Below are 21,799 nucleotides of genomic sequence, written 5' to 3' on the forward strand. Positions count from 1 at the left end.
TTGAACTACAAGATTACTACGAAAGGCAAGCCACAATCCTTAATGTTGCAGCTGATTTCAAACATTCCTTTTAATGGATTCCGAGTACAGCAATTTCCTAGAGGTATGAACACCCCAAATCTCCTCTCTATATAGGGAAGGCTGTAACAGGTTCAATTGGAGACATCAAAAACATTTTAAATAGACACCACAAGATGCATCTGTAGTTTAAAGGTCAAATTTATTAGGAGATTAAGAGATGTATTATACATGGACTATAAATACAGCACAGCTGACTTTATTCACAGTCAGACAGAGAGATAGCCAATGCCAATCTATTTCGTGGACACCCTTGTTCTTTTGTTCCAAGAAAAGTTTTCACCATAAGACTTGGATTTAGGCTTTGGAATCCTCCTCTCTTGAACATCATAGCTCCAGCCTGGGGAAAAACACACAGAGAATTCTAAACAATACACACACAGCATATAATATGGAGCAAATGAACAAAGAAATAGAAATTAAAACTTTAAATATTTAACAGAAAAGAAATATAAACACCTCTGATATATAATATATAGGTACTTATTCTTTTGTAATCAGCAGTAGAAAATGATGCTATAACATAGAGAAGCCCTAAATGTGACCTACGCCTGTTCTGAGGTTTGTCAGATCTCAGATATTGCATATTTCAACTTTCACTGCTCCTTCCTGGGGCATTATTTCAGTGGGAAAGCACAAAGAGGAGCACTGACTGTGAGGTATATAGTCCCATAATCTCATGGATCCACATCTCTATATTTTACATCAGACTGAGACACCAAGACTTTGGGAATGCATGTGCCCTTTGAGGGTGGCTGGGGGGAATTCAGCAAGAGGGGAAATTACAAATTAGGGAGGGAAGGAGAGACTGGGTGATGTGAGGAAAGATAAAGGAGACCTAGGGAAAGGGGGTGGGAGAAAATCTGCAGAGAAGGGAGACGTTGCAAGGCAAAGGAGAAAGAGGGAGAAAACAGGCTATGAAAAAGAAGACTAAGTAATCAAAGCTAGATAGAAAGGAGTAAAAAGAAAGTGTGTGTGTGTATATATGTTAAAATTATACACACACACACAGAGAATAAAATGGGGATGAGAGAGAAAGGAATAAAACATTAAAAGATGAGTAATATGATAGTTCTGCAAGGGAAATGCTAAAAAGGTCAGAAAAGTGGAGATAGGGACAATACTGTTTATGTAAATCAACATGCAGATTAGGTATCTGGAAAGTTGCCCATACAATGCTTAGTATTATGAAGTTTGGGCTCCCTTTCTGCAACATGATTTCACTCAATCATTAAACAGTTGAAATACTTCCATTTTTAAGTTAGAAATTTACAGAAGCAGAAGTTTCACTGATGCCAATGAAAGGGTAAATTTCCTCAAAGTTAAATTAAAAAAGAAAATTAAAACCCCCCAAAATACTAACATATACTTCTGAACCTTTTTAACATTTATAACATGGCAGTACTAATGTATACATACAGTTAGCTTTGTGCCATTCAGAGAGAATAGAATACACTTTTGTGCAAAGCTCCTTTGAGCGAATCCCAGTCTTGCATTTGCTCTAAGCATCTCTTATCCTATATGTAAGATATATTTGAGATACACGAGTGAGACGAAGTGGGAATGTTCTTAGTATTTTCTCTAAATAGTGTGTCGGTGCCTCAGTTTCCCCTATGCATTTCTTAAGTATCCAGGTGGTGGGATAAGGCTGTGTGATTGTTGCAGAACCCTAGAGGGAAGGGGTGTGCAAGGGTGTGCAAAGAGAATGTCCAACACACAGTCTCCTGATAGCCTGGGCCCCTCCTCTGCAAAGATGCCAACTGAAAGTGCTGGAGAACAAAGAGATCAGGTGACTTCCTGACCTGGGAAAGGGACAAAGGCAGAGGAGGGGCTGAAGAGTTTCAGTTTGGAGCTGCCTGGGAAGATGAAGGGGAGGCCAGACAGACCTCCTGGCCTCCTCTGACCCCCCAAGATGGACCTGACTGAGGGGATCCTGTTGTCTGTACCTGCAAGACCTGTCTTGGATTGTGTTCCTGTTGTCTAAATAAACCTTCTGTTTTACTGGCTGGCTGAGATCAATTAATCAATCACAGGAAGCCGGGGGGGGCAGGGCCTTGTCTCCCCCCAACTCCGTGACAGTATTTCATTCTATTTTAAAAAACGCATTCATAAATACTTGTTAAGAGAAGAGATATCTGCTGAATCTCCTCAGGTTTTTCTAAGCTGAACCAAAACTAGTGTTCAGACCAACAATTTGTGGCAATTACTCTAGTAAATTAAATTATAAACTTGGGTACATAGTCAGTTCCCTAATTTATTTTTTTTATAAATATATACACACACACACACAAATATTTTTATATAAATAAAACTTAAGTTTCCAGGTCTGCCTGTTTTAAGACCCTCAACTAATAAGGTCTGAAGACATAAGGGCTACACATAAAATTGCACCACTTTAACTAAAGGTGTGATGTTAAAATCAAATCACTTAAGCCAGTACGAACATCTGTGTAGACACTTTCTATTGATTTTACCCTAGCTTATATTGATTTTACTGGCATTGGGAAGTGTATTAGTGCAAATCGAACTGGTATTAAATAGATATATATGTTTACACAGGAGGCTTGTACTGTTTTAACTGAACTGGTTTTTTTTTAAATCACACCCCTAGTTAAACTGGTGCAGGTTCTGTGTTTAGACAAGGCTTTATGCCTAACTGGTGCAGGTTCTGTGTTTAGACAAGGCTTTATGCCTTGATCCTGCAATCCCCTACATGCTGCTAAAGGCTGAATCAGCACCACTGCCACTGAGGCACAAATAAGGTAAATTGGTAGGCACAGTCCTCCACACTGAGCGGTAGTAAACGTCAGGCATCATACTCAAGTTCGCAGATTAAAAGGTCAGGGGGAGAGTGGAGACTAGCCATGTGCAAGGAGATGGGTTTAAGCTTGACTTTCATTCTAACAAGATGATTAAGTATGTGTTCCCCTATTAGGTTTTGCACCTATTAAGCTGAAAACCTGGCAGTGGAACAGAAGTGCTATCATTAAGGCAGCTCTGGGTTCTCCTGATTTCCTGCTTTGCTTATCATCTTTTATCCAATACTTTATACATACAGCACTGGATACCTTGCAGCCCTTGAGGGAGATGAAGGTGCTATGATGACTGAATGAAAACTACTGCATTCTTTAACTTTTTCTGAAATGGTAATTTGTGTATCCCAATGGAAACAGGCAGATTTTTTAAGGGTAATTAATTCAGTTTATTTTTAATTGAACTGTGACCACTCTAAATTCAGAAATACATTGAACGGAGAAAGATTAGGCAACATTGTGGTTTAATACCCTAGCCTTTCACCTCTGGAGATACAAGTTATGACCTGTAGTGACAGGAATTAAGTGAAAATCTCTTTGAAGGGCTTCTCCTAGTTCCCTGCATGTGTGTACACATCATAAATACCACATAATTTGGCACCAATTTGATCTGACAGGCACTCCCTACTCATGAGGTGCCTAGGACTGAAAATAGTAATCGTTTGTAGGCCAAGATGAAGTTCATTGGCAGAGCTGTGTGGGAAAGCTGGAGTAATGGAACAAATTCCTTGTGCAGTTGCAAATTCCACTTGCAAAGGACATTGTTAGAAAAAGGTCTGAAAAGTTATTTAACAAACTGTAGACTGCTTACTATATATATAGTACTTCTAATGGCCTGTTAGAAGATTAAGGCCCAAATCCTTTAGAGACTTAAGCATGTGCTTATATTAATGCATATGAGCAGTCCATTAGACTGCCAAATCAAAATTAAAAATGACTACTACTAATATACTTGCATTTTTAGTGCCTTCTAACAAACAGAAATTAATTGCCTCACACATAACATGAACTGAGCCTCTCAATTCCACAGTGAAATAAACATCTCAAAGATGTGGAGACTGAGGGAGAGGTTAAGTGACTCGCACAAGGTCAGATGCAGCAGAGTCAAGAATAGGATTTGATAGCATGTGATCGGGATTCTATCTCCCAAATTAATAAGGAGGCATACATAACATCCAAAAGTTTTCAGAGCTGCTACTGACTATGAGGTAACTACATAATTAAAGAGGGATTTTTAATATGTAATTATCAAAATTAAAACTGGCACTTAAAGAATGTTAGCTTCAAAACACTATTGCGTACTTTATTAAATGTAACTTTTCTTCCCAAATGGTAAAGTAAAGATTATCTAAACAAAACGGACTCAAACACAAATACTGCCATGACCTAGAATTCTCAAATACATACCATTTTTTTCAGCAAAGGCAACAGCATCTTCTTTAGTAGAGAAAGCTAGAACCACATTGGACAAAGGATCAGCACTGTAAGATGTAAAACATAAAATATTAATATATATTTGAAGTGTAACACTAAGCATTTTGTATAATAATGTTTGCATCTCACAGTCTAACCTAATGTCACTTTATGTATACATTTTTAAAGACACCATGAAGAAAATGCATCATCTTCAAATAAATCAGAGGAACCTGAGTCCTTTTACTTTTAAATTAGGATTTAATTTCAGTATTAAAAGATTTTCCCATGGGAAGATTTTTCTTTGTATTTCAAACAAACAATCTGTGTTAAACTTCTGATTTTATTTTCAGAAACTGATATTTTAAAATTGTAACTATGTAAGTTCCTAAGCATATGCCAATGACATAAGCAACCAGTGCTCTATGAAAACCTTTTAATTCTAAAACTCTTTGAAAAAGGAAGACGGATTTTGAGGGATTGAAAAGGTGAAAGATGTAAATACTGAACAATGTAAAGAGACAAGGAGCCTGTCTTTACCCTATTTGCTTTGTGAATCTACATTATTGCAGAAGGGAAAGCAGGACTTCACAGCAAGTAGGCCAGGAATACTTAGAGAATACCTGAACAAACCTGGCATCTAGAACTGCCTGAAAATTGACACAGTTATGTTTGCGATGATCTCCACATTCAAGTGTTTCCAGAGCAGCATTTAAATGCAACAGAAGCCATCTGTACCCTAATAAAACAAGTCCAGAAGCCCTCTGAGCTAAACGAATAGAGTTCAGAAGCCCGAAACCATAAGCTAATTGTTACTTGTAGATCAGTTGTCTTAGTCTCGTTTCTGAAAGTCACAAAGTGGCAAAATGATTTTTGAAATAAGTGGGTCAAGCCATAGTAAAAACTATGGGTCCACTTAGCAGCTATAAAAATTCAATCTAGAGCACTGAAGACAAAGGAATAAAGCTACATGGTAATCGATTAACCTGCAAATTTAACAGCAATTCTAGGAAGAAATTTGGGGTAACACTACTGGAGCACAAAACCTAATATGGTGCCCTGCCTTTCTGAGACAGCAAGTGGGAGGTGGATCACTGAGAAAGCCAAAGACTGAACGGCAAGAACTGCAATAGGGGTTTCCTCTTGGCTGTACTCTATCTGCGCTACATTGACATCATCATCATCATCTGGACCCATGGAAAAGAAGCCCTTGAGGAATTCCACCATGATTTCAACAATTTCCATCCCACCATCAACCTCAACCTGGACCAGTCCACACAAGAAATCCACTTCCTGGACACTACAGTGCTAATACGCAATGGTCACATAAACACCAACCTTACTGGAAACCTACTGACAGCTATAATTACCTATATGCCTCCAGCTTTCATCTAGACCACATCACATGATCCATTGTCTACAGCCAAGCTCTAAGATACAACCGCATTTGCTCCAATTCCTCAGACAAACACCTACAAGATCTCTATCAAGCATTCTTAAAACTACAATACTCACCTGCTGAAGTGAAGGAACAGACTGACAGAGCCAGAAGAATATCCAAAAGTCACCTACTAGAGGACAGGCCCAACAAAGAAAGTAACAGAACACCACTAGCCGTCACCTTCAGCCTCCAACTAAAACCTCTCTAGCGCATCATCAAGGATCTACAACCTATCCTGAAGGATGATCCCTCACTCTCACAGATCTTGGGAGACAGGCCAGTCCTTGCTTAGAGACAGCCCCCCAACCTGAAACAAATACTCACCAGCAATCACACACCACACAACAAAAGCACTAACCCAGGAACCTGTCCTTGCAACAAAGCCCGTTACCAACTCTGTCCATGTATCTATTCAAGGGACACCATCACAGGACCTAATCACATCAGCCACACCATCAGAGGCTTGTTCACCTGCACACATAAACCGGACAGTTTCTACGCAAAAGAATAAATGGACACAAATCAGACATCAAGAATTGTAACATTCAAAAACCAGTCGGAGAACACTTCAACCTCCCTGGACACTCAATTACAGACCTAAAAGTCACAATTCTTCAACAAAAAAACCCTTCAAAAACAGACTTTAACGAGAAACTGCAGAACTGGAATTAATTTGCAAACTGGACAACATTAAATTAGCCTTGAATAGGGACGGGGAGTGGATGTGTCATTACACAAAGTAAAAACTATTTTCCCATGCTATTTCCCCCCTACTGTTACTCACATATTCTTGTCAACTGTTTGAAATGGGCCATCCTGATTATCACCACAAAAGTTTTTTTTTCTCCTGCTGATAACAGCACACTTTAATTGCTTAGTCTTGTCAGAGCTGGTATGGCAAGAACTAATTTTTCATGTTCTCTGTGTGTGGGGGGGTGTATGTGTGTATTTTTACATATATATCTTCCTACTGTATTTTCTACCGCATGCATCTGATGAAGTGGGCTTTAGCCCATGAAAGCTTATGCCCAAATAAATTTGTTAGTCTCTAAGGTGCCACAAGTACTTCTCGTTCTTTTTGCCGATACAGATTAACATGGCTACCACTCTGAAACATTTGATGACAATTCGATGGTTATGTACAGTATAGAAATCAGCCTAATCATATTTTATTACATTATTATTAGAGCCTGATTCCCTTAAAAACTGGTTTAAGATTATTAGAGCCCAACAGGTGAAAAACGTGGAGTCTGAGGGGAGCTGTTTAAGATGGCAAATCATTAATAGACTACATTCATAGGCTTAATGTTTCAAAATCATTTGTATTAAAATATGCTGGTTAGTAATCACTCTCTCCTTCTCCTACCACCTAAGAGCTCACGTCTGAATTCAATATTTTTCCTGCTACACTGGGCATCAGGGAGCTGATATAGATTTTGGTCGTACCAACTAGTGTACAGGAAATGAAACACAGCAAACAGACATGAGCTCAAGGTTAATTTTCAAATAAAAACACATTTTAAAATAGACTATTTTTAAAATTATGCATATATTTTGTGATTGGATTTAGAATATTAAAGAGCTAAAACAATAAACAATCTATACTATTTCAACTTTAAGGTGTGTTTTTTTTAAACACACAGGACAAAGGTAACTAAGGGTTTGGTTTCAGTCGCTTTGGTACTAAGCTCTAATGTAATATAAAATAATTGCTAGGGGAAACTTTAATGTGAACTGTGCTCTTTCCAATGTTTCAAAAAAAATTCTGGAATGGGTGAGATATTGAAACAAGTTTTGCTGACAATGTGTAAATGTTAACTTTTCAGAATAGGTCTGTAGCAAATGATATTTCAGTGGCAATTTACAGTGATGTTAGGAGAAGTGTGCCAAATTCTCATAAATTATGAAATTTGAAACCACTGATTCATGTGCCTGTGAAATGCTATAAAAATTCTGCAGGCTCAAAACGGGGACAAGACTGTTTAGCAGGTGATACTGTACAGTTATCACTGCTATAATTTTTATTTCATCAAGTCAACAAAACATCTTAAAGCATACCAAACCAAGCAATAGGCCATAATTTTGAAAAGTGAGTAAAGTGATGTAAATACTTATGAAGAAATATTTTTAAAAGACTGCTCATGAACTAGATACATTTATCTGAAGCTTTGGCTAATTAAAATGGACCATTCAGAGGGGTTTAGGAGCAGATGTAATTTATGACCTTCAACTATAGTGAGACTGCAACTTGCTACTACACTGCATATGTAAACATAATCTTTGATTTTTGGGTCATACACTTAAATTAGGTGGAGAAGGAAACTGAAGATTTTTTTCCAGCCTCTTCTAGCCTGGAGCAATGCAATCTAAATCTGTTTCTAAACCTATTTATGCTAACAGAGAGAGCAGCATATGTACTGTTATGTTTAAAATTTCATCATGATCACCGTGACCCATCAACCATTTATTATAATTATGGTTAAATACACAGATTTACAGATACAAAGGACATTTCAAAGTCAAATCTGCGCAGATATGAGAGGAGAAATCATTTCAAAATCAGACTCACGTAGATGCCCAGCCCATTAAAGGATTTTCCCAGCGCTCTCTGGTATCAAATTCTAGCTTCCATTTCTTTGTGTTGTTGACACCAGCCTGCATGGCATTACGTGCTGGGACAAAAATCTGAACTTTTCTGGTTTTTATGTGCTCCTCTGGAACGCCAGTTAAAGGAGTGATATCCTACAGAAAGAGAAAAAAAACGCAACTTGATTAAAACTACTCTATTAAAGAAGCTAATATAAATATCAATGTTCACTACCTTCCACACAGTTTTTTTCTTTATTTTAGAAGAAAGGTTCCTTTATAATAAACTCGCCCCCCTCCATGAAGGTGTACGCTGTAAATTCATCTTTCCTCAAAATGCAGGCTCAATTTGATGAGTTTCTGATATTATGACTCATTTCACTTAAAGACGTATTCTGTTTGACATTTTTGATTGGGAAATCTCTCATTAAGGCTCATGCAGTGTTTGTTCTATTGATGTTTTGGGATTATATTTTTTGTTTATAAGGGGAAGAAGTCTGCAGGAACCTTATAATTTAAAAAGCAAAACTGTTTACAAGTTTTAGTGGAAGAGGTTAGTAGGAGAATGCCACAGCTAATTAAGCTATTGTCTTGTAACCAGATTTAACTGTACTCAACAGTAAAACACTAGATAAAGACCATAAAGAGAGACAAAGTTTTAATAGGTAACAAAAATAAAATAGACAAAAAAATAATAATCAAGGAAGCAATCTATTCATGAGAGACAGACACTGGTGAGAGTAATTTTTCTGGATATAACTGAAATGAACACACTTTAAAAACTAAACAGCAATTAAATATAACTACCATGTCAATTCATCCTAGCACTGTGACACCTGCTGAACAGAGTAAAGTGAATCATCAAGTTCTTCATCCAAAGCTGCTGAAAGAAACCAGCTAACAACTCATGAATTCAGATACTTTTAAGTTTAATGCCAATGGGAGCTTCTTGGACTCTTTCTCCTTGTCTTTCTCCAGGGACAAATGCTCACCTGGTGAAGGTCCAGAAATGTGCAGCTGAACTTCGGGCATATTGAACTAATCTTGCCAGTGGTGACAAGACCTGAATTGAGGAGGCAAAGAAGTCATTTTGGGTTTAAGTCTTCAGCTACCAGCTTCATAGGATTCTGTTCTGTGACATACTTAGAAGCTTTTGATGCTGTCACCAGATCATCCCTAGAAATGAGGAATTTCATTTTTTGTATCAATTCACAAAATAAACTAGATCAGTCTGTCTGAACTAAATCAGTGAGTGAGAGTGAAATGTTTGTCCTGCATTTATAACTAAATCAGAATGAAAGAAAAACACAGGAAGTTTCCAACTTGTAAAATTTGAGATCAGACTATACCTAAAGCAAACTGTCAAAATATTTTAACAACTTATTCATAAGTGTTTTCCTTAAGCCCAAGTAATGTTTATTTTGAATACCAGTCTAGCCATGATATTAAAAAACCACCACTAACAATTACTCAAATGTTGCAACATGTACACAAAACATACTCTAACAGACTGGCATTTCTAATTCTGCTAAAATCTCAAAACTACAATTTAAAAAAGAAATACTTTGAAGTTTTTATTTGAGTTGGCAACAAATTTTGTGCTTAACCAACCCAATACTTTTTCATCTGCAGCAAAAATTAGGTGCGGCTTTACTGTTACGGCTTGTCTGTTTATAGAAACGAAGAAGTAAACCATATTTATTATATATATAACACACACACACACACACACACGGGGGCAAGTATGTACGGGCAACAGAGAAACTGAACACTATAGTTGATGAAATAATATTGATCCTACTATGTGCGCAAAGATAGTTACAAAAATTGTACAATGAAAAGCATTTTTAATATCATTAGTATTGCCATTTTCACAATTGTGATTTATTTTGACACTCACAAATTGGGTGTAACTAATTTTTTCATCTACAGTGACGATGGTTAAACAGTTCTTGTATCTACCAAATCTATGGCTTATCCAGTTTGCAAAGTGCTATCCTCCAGGATAAAATGGTGTTCTATTAAATGAGATTACAATAAACTTAAGGACACTTTTTAAATTCTCTCTTTTGGTGATAGTAAACTCCCCCCACAGCCCTAAACACCACACCAAAAAGAACACAGAAGTATTGCATATAATGCAATAATTTTAAAACTGGCATATATTGAATATGATTTTAAAATTGCACTGTGTTGTCCTCAGAACACAGTAATTACTGTATTTGTAAATTTCTTGTAATAAATGTCCAGTCTAGTTTATCTGAAAGAAAAAAAAAAGTCACAGTTTTGGGGCACTTGATTGGCTTCAAACAATAAAATTAACTTTCCTAGCAGCATGCAATTCATCCTATGAAGATCTTTTCAAAGTGCAAATAAAAACTGCCTGTTTTAAGACACTGAAATAGCTATATGATGTTGCTAGCTCACCATATTTCTGATTCATTATAGCTAAAGTTTCCATGCCTTCTGGGAATCTAGCAATTATTTATTGATATCTTCCCCAGTTTAAAGTTGGCAATTGAACAGACAGTTGTTAGGACAATGACTTTCTGGATTTTGAAGCCCAAGTCGTCTTGACATAGAATCACTGTTTTTGCTTGCAGTAGACATGTAAGGTACTGTAGCATAGCTGAGCTGTTGCCAAAGATATGGAATAAAAAGGCTTGGCATCTATCACATACTTGACACCTAAAGAGCACAGAAGCTCTAAAATTCCTATTCCCCGTAGGCGCACTCTTAGTCTAGACAAACGGATTTCTCACACTTTTAAAATGCATTACAACACTCTATTGTGATCATTTCATCCACACGGTTCCAGCTAGTGACAGAAGAACCTGTCCTTTAAGCGACATTTCAATGGGCTAAAGCTCCCGCTCCAAGATTCCATTAAAACAATATAATACTTGAAAAGAACTATGCTGCACTAAGTTGAACTTTCTCTGTGTCTTCAGTGCTTTGTTCTGAGTTCAAGTTCTCATTGAAATTACCTGTGAACAAACTCCAAAACAAAGATGTTTTTGACAGCTATTTTCAATTTGCTCTCATTCTTTTTAATATTGTGCTTCTTACAAATTTTTGCTTTTGTATTAATATACTTAGTGTTAGAGTTTTTTAAACAATAAAGGTATCAAATATTAAAAATAGAAAAAAACCTGAGAAATCTTGAGACTAAAGAGATGAACTGTTCAATGCTTAAAATTAAGCAGGCTGGCAAAACTGGATCAGATTTTAGTTGATGTTATTTATCTGACCATACAAAAAACACAAATTAGGACTTGTACTGCATGATGAATATACAATATTTTCTCTTTCTTTCTTTTTTTTTTTTTTGAAGAAAATAACTTTAAAAAAGGTTTATCATTTTGATAGCATATTGCAATAGATCATAAACTTTGGAAATGTCTCTCTTTAGCCCTCCTCAAAAATCCTTAATGTCTATCAAATCAAAAAGATGTTTCTTTTTCATTTATGCTATTTAGAAAGATTTGTAGTATTGAAAATCCAGGCCGTTGAACACTTGTATCATTTCCTACTGATGAGCTACAGAATCCAAAGAGGAAAAAACTGGTTCACAGACTGAAGGTTAATGAAAGTAGAATTCACCATGAAAGTGACCTACTTCATTTCTGAGGGGGCTGTTAAAGTATCCCACTATTACAGCAAACTCCGAAGGCGACAGTCTTGAAAAAAAGAAACTAATAAGTTAAGGGAGGAGAGCAAAACATTTTTTTTTAACATATTATTAATATTTATGAAAGTAACCATTTTTGGCTCATATGAATCAGGTGTGCACAAGTTTCATCTCTCCACTGTGAAAACTCTCGTACACACATGAAAAAATTGTGTGAAGTGCTGCTATCAAATATCTACTGTTTAACTTTTCCCCTTTTTTTTTAAATAAAGGAAGCAGGGAACAAGCAATGGGAAGTTGATGTCAAAATGCAGAAAAACCTCCCAGTAAGCTTCCAGCAGCCACCCAGGATTTAGAGTCTTGCTAGCCGCTCTCTTTTCAATACCAGAATTTCACACATTTCAATGACCATTATGACTTCAAAGAATCAAATTTTCATCATTGTCCGTCATCTGCCGGTTGATTTGTATAAAGGAGTTCTTCTGCATGCACTCCAGACAAAAGGCTCCTTACTTTCGTGGCTATATATCAAGTTTAAAAGTTCTGTTTGTGACAGTCGTCTGTGGTAAATTAGGGCAATACTGAAGGAGTGCAGCTGCTCTGCAGGACCCTCCTTTTTGGCATCATTTCACTGAAATAAAAACTGAATAATTAGCTTCTGCCTGTATTAAACCACAGAAATGCCACTGGCCTTAGTAATTACTTCCGGTTGCCCCCTCTACTTAACCTCCACAGTTTACACTTGTTATAAAACTTCTGCACTTTACAGGAGTTTAAGAGAGTTTGTTCTTCCCCCAGTACCCCATATGTTTTGACAGGTCAGTAATAAATTGCATCAGGTTTTGCTATAAAATCATGGTTTCCTCTGCAATACATTTTTTAAGTTTAAATCAAAACACAGTTATGACTTAACACACAAAAACAAGCCATTGGGCAATTTTAATTGCATATATTATGTAGCTGCTGTAAATAAGAGTTTTGATTCACTGTTCTTAAGTTGTTTGGGTTGTAATAAAGGTGAGGAGAACATGCACATTTCTGGAATTCATTATGGTCCTTTTGAAACAAATGTAAGAAAATAAATCAATGTGAAGCACAAGCAGAAAGATGGAGCAGAATAAGCTGAATATGGGCAGACATTTAGATCTGATAGATATAGACATAAACGGGGGGGAGAACATATTTGCTCTTTGGAATTTCCATATTGCATGGAACACAGCACTCTCTTTAAGGCAGAGAGAATATTTTTGCATTACTATAATAATTCTGTGGACAACATGCGTTACCCATAATGTGTTACTCCATCTAAATATTCATAGCAGGATGATTTTACTATTATATTTTAAAGGAAAAATACAGTACCATAGCAGAAAAATTAAAGTCTATACCTTCATTAGTCCCTTATTTCATGTTTACATAAAAATTTTCTTTTTTTTTTTTTTGCTTAAAGTGAAAAATATTCAAGTAAAGAGAGAAGGGTGATGAATCTACAAAAGAGACTCTGGAGAGCATGTCTGTGAGAGATGTGGGAGTTGTCAGTTGGGCTCTAATCTGTTTTTGATAGAAGTTCCTCTTGCAATATCTTTTATTTCACTAAGTGCATGTCTTCACTGAAATTAGAAACCTGTGGCTGGCCCATGCCAGCAGACTCGGGCTCATGGAGCTTGGGCGAAGGGGCTGTTTAAGTGAGGTGTCGACATTTGGTCTCTGACTGCAGTCTGAGCTCTGGGACCCTCCCACCTTGCAGGGTCTTACAGTCTGGGATCCAATCTGAGGCCAAATGTCTATACTGCAATTAAACAGCCCCTTAGCCTGAGCCCTGCAAGCTCAAATCGGCTGGCATGGGCCAGCCATAGGTTTTTAATTGCAGTGTAGATGTACCCTAACAAAGCATATGCTAAAGGAGCAGTCATCATCCAGAAGAGGTCTCTGAGCAGTTATCTGGTTTGAGTGAAGCTTGCAAACACCCACTCCTTTTGAGCAGCCTTTCCCTCTCCTGTTTCAGTGCATATGCCAATATAACAGTTACTCTGTTTTCTGTCTAATCAGAAAAACAAAAAAGCCTGGCACGCAAAGTCACTCCAAAACTAGAGTATATAACATGCCTTTCCCTGGACCATTTGGTTAGTATCACTTGTCGTTGTTTTGTCCTGAGAGAAAGCAATAAAATGGCAAACAGTAGCATGTTTGATTACCATTCTGAAAAACATTCCACTAACCCATTAACATATTTGACTGCAGATCCACATTAATTCCATACATTAATTCTCACCTCAAGTGGGAAACATGAAGGGAAGAGAAGGGTGTAAAATGGTGTCCCCTCAAAATTCATGCTTTAATCTGAACACAGGAAACTACCTTATTTATACACTGCACTATATTCACAGAAAAATGTACAATATCAAAGGCTGGTTTTCTGTGACAAAATTACAAAAAAAGATATTTACATAAGTGTCTTTCTTTTTTAAAGACTTGTTTAAAGACAGTACTAAAAATAAAAATAAATTGAAATATTTTGCTTCCTTCGGAGTCCTGATAAACTTCATAGTGAAGTATCAAAGTATATTCAACAAAACTGCATCAGACAAGGCAAGCTCTAAAAAGTATAACGGCTTCAGTCTGTTGCTGGATAGAATAATTGTGTCTTAGAAATTAAAAATAAAGTATCTGGAAATGTAAGTAGTAAGTTCCACCTACTTCCACAGGAGGTATAAAGAGATCTCGCGCTCAAATATTTTTGCCAGGAATCACGAAGCAGCAAGAATAAAGCAAAGGAAATGAAATCTTTATTTTGAAATAAAATCATTTTTAAATTTCTACAATTCTGCTTTCCTGTTTTGTTAAAATTGGCCTGATAAGTTTAGTGAAATTAAAAAGAAAAATTGCATCAGCCTGATTTGACTAATTCCTGGAAGAAGTTATGAATGTTTCTACTTGAGTGGAAAGAAGAGAATCTCTGTGAAACTGTATGGAAAAAAATAGAAAACTAGGCCTGTAGTCTATGAGAGAGAGCGCCCAAACTTGCTCCCACTGAAGTCAATTGGAGTTTTGCCATTGGAACTTCAGTGTGAGAATTTATTCTCTAGTTTAGAATAATGAAACAGCATTTTTAATGGTGGTAGGGAAATCACAGCAGAACACCTTACAAAACATCTTATAAACTGTATTAGTTTCAAAGCATAATATTAAGAATAGACAGAATATTCTTTCTAGAAGTGTCATCTATAGAAGATGTATTTATTCTGCCAAAAGACACACCAAAATGTTTATTAGCTGTAGAATACAAATTTAGTGATATGCATTTTTCTGTACTGTAAAAGGTTTAGATTGTGCATATACACTATGCAGTATATATACATATAAAAACAAACATATCACAGTTAAATACAAAAAAAGTGTAGTGGTTAAGAATTAAAACAATAGCCAAGTTTCTGGATTATGAATTTCCAAATAAATGGAAATAGGGATATTGTTTAACATTACTTGGGCTTACACAAAGAAAGATAACAGTGACATAGCTGAAGTGATTTGACACTGCTTCCTAGCTTCCTATCATCTGCAATTGTTGGCAGTATGCCACTGCTATCTTGCTACCACCAGTATTTGTAACAAAAGACATTTTTTCTCGGTGTCAAAACGGAAAGGTAGGGGATGGAAGAGAGCTTAAATTTACTTAATTGCCATCAGTACTTCCTGTAGCACCTAGTTATACCTTGTTGGTTTGCCATCTAAGCAATGACCCCAGCCCAATCCGCTTACTCCATGAGATCTAGCAGAAGTACAGCACAAATAATCAAAAGAGCAAGAGACCAGGAAGGAGCAGTCATACACAACATTGCTCTGTTTCCCTTGACTGAATCTTCAACTCTATATACACTACAGATTAACAAAGTTATAACAATTGAGGCTGAGAGTTTTAGACAAAATATTCACCTTGCACTTCTGATTGTTTGCGCTGCACTTCTATTAGATCTCATGGACTAAACAGATTGGGCTGTACCAGTACTTAGACGGGAAAGCAAAAAGGTACAAATAGGTGCTACAGGAAGTGGTTATGGCAACTCAGTAAGTGAGAGTCTTGCCTAAGTGACAGTACTAACCAGTAACCCACAGGCACTAGCTTAAAATACCATTTTTCAGATGAGATGCAAAACTAAGGTCTCAACCACTTATTTCCATTAAAGGTCCAGCAGCACTTTGTGTAATAGGATGTTGGCTCATGTAATGGCCACTGAAGTTTACAGGTGTTTTACACAGACACACACACTTTTTTTTTTTTTTTTTTTTTTTAAAAAGGACATACTATCTCCCTCTCATGAGACTAGAATAGCAGTCAGACAAAACTCCTGAAACAAATCACTCAGATGTCATGCTTATATTAACATATCAAGTCACTACTTCATAGGAAATAAATCAGAAGCAAGACAAATTGAGCAGGTTCTGCTTTACTTTGTTCCTCTTTGGACAACAGTGAGCCCTATGGCATTTCCTTTTCTGCATCCATTCCCAGGCATCCACCAGTATAAATTGGTCCAAATATGGACCAGATGACCTTAAACAGTCTTTTCTAAATACTGATTCTAAGAAATCATACTGCACCATGTTAAAGTAGTTCCATTTTATATAGATGAAACCTATAAAAATCAGGGAATTCTAATGCTAATTTATGTCAGATGATATAGTGTGGAGTATGGTCAAAAGTAGATTCTCTGCATCTTGAAGTCTTTAAACCATGATTTGAGGATTTCAATGGCTCAGACACAGGTTTGATACAGGTGTGGATGGGTGAGATTCTGTAGCCGGCGTTGTGCAGGAGGTCAGACTAGATGATCATAACGGTCCCTTCTGACCTTAAAGTCTATTAAAAGTCTATTATAATTACACAATAATGAAATGTTTTTAAAATCATCACCTCTTTGATTCATGCAATTTTGGAACAACTCATAACTAGGTATAAAGTCGTAACTCAAAGGTTTGGAATTTAATTCAATAAGCTATCCAGGTCCTTGCACAACTCTTATTTAAACAAAAAGTAGTGCATTGAGTGAGTCCTCAGGAGCTAGCGGGAACAAAAGTGAAAATGGATATTTTTAACTTTAAAGACCAATATTGTCAATAGCAGCAAATACTATTACACTTCAATTAAGTATAATTCCCAGAAGACCTTACTCCCATGTAAGCCAAGACCCTTCTTTATTTTCACATGTGCTCTTCATTCTTCGCTTCTCTCACAATAAAGAAAGCAATTCCTACTGCTGCAGTAAGTCCTGGCTACAATGTGTAAAACAGTTTTAAAATTTGGGAGAGAACAGAGAATGGAAGTAAAACCTAAATCAAATATTACAAATTGCAGTGGTGTTGAAGGAGGCATTTTGTACCTCTGTTTAAGAGGCATTATTAAATTTTAGGAATTATAAGAAACCCGCCAGAATGTTAAAAGTTTTCCCCAACTGTAATGTGAGATGTAATTCTTCCATGCAATAATATGCATAGCTTTTCAATGTTGAAAGCTAGTTCCAAATAGTGTGCACAATTTCCATATACAGCAGGTAGTGGAGAAAAAAAATGGACACAGTTACCCTAGTTAAAAGGGTACAAAATAGAGAACGATTATACCAGTGGTCCCCAATCTTTTTGTGGCCAGTAGCACATTCATGTTTTCAGAAGAGTGTGGCGGGCGCCAACAATTTTTCAAGGCTTATTTTGTATTTGTAGATTAAATAATATGAAAAACATCATATTTAATATAACATAATATATGAATCCAGAGAGGAGAGAGAGAAGCTGGAGAGAAGCCGTGAGGACAAAAAACACCAGCGCCCACAGCCTGCAGCCCCAGAGTTCTCTGTCTCCGTCACGTACAGGAAAGCGGCTCGTTTCCCCTGCTGGGCACTAGGCGGGCGCACATAAATGCCCCGGTGGGTGCCATGGTGCCCGCGGGCACCACCTTGGGGATCACTGGGTTATACAGTGTTAGTATATTGCAGTTCTATGCATCAAGGATGTTGCAGCTATTAACAGTTTAAACTTTCACTGTATTTCGTTAATTAGTGCATAGCACTTTTAAGCTTTTAACGTTTTAGAAGGTTCTATTTTCTGATTGTCATGTTAGTCATTTCTCTCCATACAAATAAAGAAACAAAGCTTCAATGTTTAACCATCACTGATGAAAGCTATAGTTGAATACTATCTTGCAAAATAAAACAAACTTATTGTATGTACAGTACGATTGTTTAATTTAGATTAGTCAATTAGAAACTTTTTGCAATTTCTTTAAAACCTGTACACTAATCTGGCCTATTGATTATTCCTTGTTTGCCTTATGGTCAAGCTAAGGTCTAGTTAGAGTTGTGTTTTTCAGAGTTTATCCTTCTCAAGTTGCTGACAGCCATAAATCCTGTTTCTATGCAATTTTTGTGATGCAACAGAGAAAAACCTAGGTCTAAGAAGTTAACAGGTATTGAAGTTAGACATGTCATATACAGTATCTTTGCCTTTAATTTTCTATTGCTATGTAAAGAACAATAAAACAGAAGAATATGTTTTACACCAATTGTATATTCATAATTCATTTACAAACATTCAAAGTTAAGTTTGGGGAAAAACAGATGATTATGTTAAAAATACATTTCTGTTTTAGTACGGCAATATTCAGCTACTAGCTTATGAGAAAGACAGAATTAATGGATTTGAAGGTGAATTTCAATCAGACACAGACATGGTTGCATTAACAACTTTTTGGTCATTTACAAGTGAAATATTTTAATGTTACAATGTATACAAGTAATGTAAAGTGAAGATTCCTTACATCTATAGATAATCTAAAGAAGTTTTTGCCTATAGGATTTAGTACCTCTAGACGGCTTCATTTGAAATATTTAAAATGATGCACAAAACTATTCCATACTGCAAAAATCACTTACATATGCATACATACTTATGTGAATAAAAGATTATTTATTAAACTGTTTGCAAAGAAAAGTGAACAGTTTCTTCATATGCAAGAAGAGTAATATCATACATGTCTTTACAGGAGATACCTGGAAGTTTTTATGATTAGTGGCAAATTTTAATCCCCTTAAAGAGAGACAGAAACCACATTCAAAATGTTTTGTCAGCCCTTAGTGGAGATCACTTGTAGCATACTCCCTCTCACTTGTTTACCCAACGGTCACAGAAAAGGGTAACAATTCTTTCCAGCTTCAGTGAAGATTATTTTCTCATGAAAAAGGTAAAGACACTGGGCTACATGCTCTGTTCTACTTTATGGAGTGAAAAAAAGAGGCACTAATCATACAAAAGGGGAGGAGCAATTTCTCTGAAGCATGTTCTTACCAAGACAGACACTGCGTAAGGCACACAAGGAGACCCTGTGAGCTGAAAAACTGATATTCTCTGCCACATCCATCCAGCCTCATTATACACAGGCTGCCACTTTTGTGGGAAACTAGCCCTGAGAGGGTGGTTCAAAAGTAACTAAAAGATGCCAAAAAATACTGGTGCAACTGTAGCCATTCTCCCATTGACTGTGGAGGTGGAGATAGGTGGCAGAACTAATGCAGAACCACAGAGCCATCAAGAGAGACGGGGATTTACAGGTTTCAGGCCCTTAAATCTCTGTTCCTGAGGGGTAAATCATGCTCCTCCCATCCAATCCCAACAGAATGATTCAAAAGGAAACATTTATAAGTGGAAACAGTTTCATGTTCCTTATGTAAGATTTTCCTGCACAGGAAACAGTTTGTCTTGGAGTTATTCTTTTACCTCATATTTATGACACAAATATTGACTGGAAATGATACTTAACAGTAAATTAGGGCAAGCAACAGCAACATGGAGAGGGCCTTTACTTAAAACAATTCTGAAAAGGGATTGGCTAGTCACATTGGTATTTGGAGTTGTGAAAATAGCCACAATTATTCTTTAAAAGCAAAACTGAGTCATAAGCTGGCTAAATTATTTACAATATAGTCAAATTACTGTTTGCATATTTAGTTATAAAACCAAACCAAGTATTTGCAAGATGAAAACTCTTAACTGCAAAATGTTGCCATATTTAGTATATGTCTTTTAAAAAGCTGTATTAAATTGCCACCATCACAGGTTCTAGAAGACCAGTATTCTTTGATGTAAAATGAAATACTACACAGTGAACAAAAACAAAAACTCTCCTGTCTCCCCCTCAAAGAGACATATCCTTTGACCCAGTGCTTCAGACTAAAGCCTTGAAATTTTTGCACAAGAATGCTGCATGAGAGAAGTCCAGACAAAACAGACACTTGAGATGTTAGAAGGTTGTATAGCCCCAATCTCAGACACTCCTCCTTCCAATAACCTAGCAGAGATAGTGCTACCATGCACCACAAGAAAAGGATCTCAAAAAGAAAACCAATTTCTCTACCTTCTCCTCAAAAACTTGCACATGAGAATGTAACCCATCAGCATAACTACGGTACATTTGTTTCAAGACAGCTCAGTAGAAATTGATTCTGAATAAGTTAGGGGCTACTTTAAAAATTCTGCAAAATTAGCATTATATGTATTTTCCATAATGAAAGAAAATTATCCTAATCCTAGAAACACCAATACATTCATGTAACAATATTTGTTGTTGTTTTTTTCCAAAGCTTGTTCACATCAATTTTTTCTTCTTTACAAAAGAGGATGATTCAGTAATTTCTTTACTTGCACTGTCAGAGCTACAGAAAGCTTCTCCTCTCTGCTGGTGAATCACTTATTTCCTTCAGACATTCTACAGAAAGCTCCATATATATCAATCACTATCGGCCAACCGAGCTTGCTAACACTACTACATGCTTAATCAAACAGTAATTACCTACAAAAGCAAGTTGCAGCAAGCACTAGGGGCTGAACTGAGATAGGTTATTCTAATTAAAGAGGGATTTAATTGCCAGGCAGCGAAATGCAATGAACTAACAATCAATATATCAGATTTTCTGTAAATATAAATGTGTACTGTATTTAAGATATTTCTAGCAGCAACTGTACCAAACAAAAAACCCCCAAACCACATTTTAATATAAATTACTATTTTAGCAATAAACGTTTGTTCTGGTGATCAAGTGTGTCACCGTGTACATTTACAACAGATTGATATTTTCTGCAGAGAAAAAAAATCTCATACATTGAAAGATTATATTTAAATAATATTAATGGCTTGACAAAGCTATCAAATTCAGGCTCTTTTTCTTTAATACTACATAGCAAAAATTGTCAGCCTTTAACTGAGTAAGCAATTGTGCTTGTGTGCACTAACAGCTTTTGCTGAAGAGCACAAAAACTATTGGGCACCAAAATGTCACCATAAATAATAACTGTACCCAACTGTGTGGGCTTCAGGTTAACCATGCAAATGCATATTCACTATAATTACCACCTTCACTTTCTGCATATGTATTTTTACTTGCAAGTATCTTATTTTCATTTTATCCTCCATTTCTTACATTTCAAATTTATTCGAGAGATACATCTAATTTCGAAATCATTCTGGGGAAGATTGTTCAATTTTGAAAAACCTTTTGCATTACAGGTTTTACAAAGTTAAAGTGACAACCACCAGAACAAGAGGCAACAGAATGCATATAAAAACACTATCCTAAGAACAACAATGGAGAACAACAGAACATTGACTGTACTAAATTTTTTTTTTTTTAAATATAATCAATGTCTTCTCTAGTCTACTAGCAAATAATTATCCATTTAGGCTCACTCCAGAGCCCAGTATCTGCTCAAATAGTCTGGTCAGTTACTGATTAGATGCAGTTGGGATGGGAGGAGATCCTCCCCCAAGCAGTAGAGCCAATCAATCTAATTGAC

The 21,799-nt window shown here is 36.4% G+C and overlaps 1 protein-coding gene across 2 annotated transcripts in view; it reads right to left on the reverse strand.

Annotated features, from left to right (window-relative positions):
• Window positions 1-201: 201 nt before the first annotated feature.
• Window positions 202-21,799, reverse strand: part of NDUFS4 (NADH:ubiquinone oxidoreductase subunit S4) — a 59,195-nt gene continuing 37,597 nt past the window's right edge. For both annotated transcript variants that reach the window (XM_030567024.1, XM_030567025.1), the window contains 3 exons: window positions 8,315-8,487; window positions 4,299-4,372; window positions 202-418 (listed from right to left, as the gene is read on the reverse strand). In XM_030567024.1, coding sequence (XP_030422884.1) covers window positions 315-418; window positions 4,299-4,372; window positions 8,315-8,487 — 351 coding nt within the window. In that variant the 3' untranslated portion in view covers window positions 202-314. The remainder of the gene's footprint in view (window positions 419-4,298; window positions 4,373-8,314; window positions 8,488-21,799) is intronic.

The sequence above is a fragment of the Gopherus evgoodei genome, chromosome 6, assembly GCF_007399415.2.
Source record: "Gopherus evgoodei ecotype Sinaloan lineage chromosome 6, rGopEvg1_v1.p, whole genome shotgun sequence".
Taxonomy (NCBI): domain Eukaryota; kingdom Metazoa; phylum Chordata; order Testudines; family Testudinidae; genus Gopherus; species Gopherus evgoodei.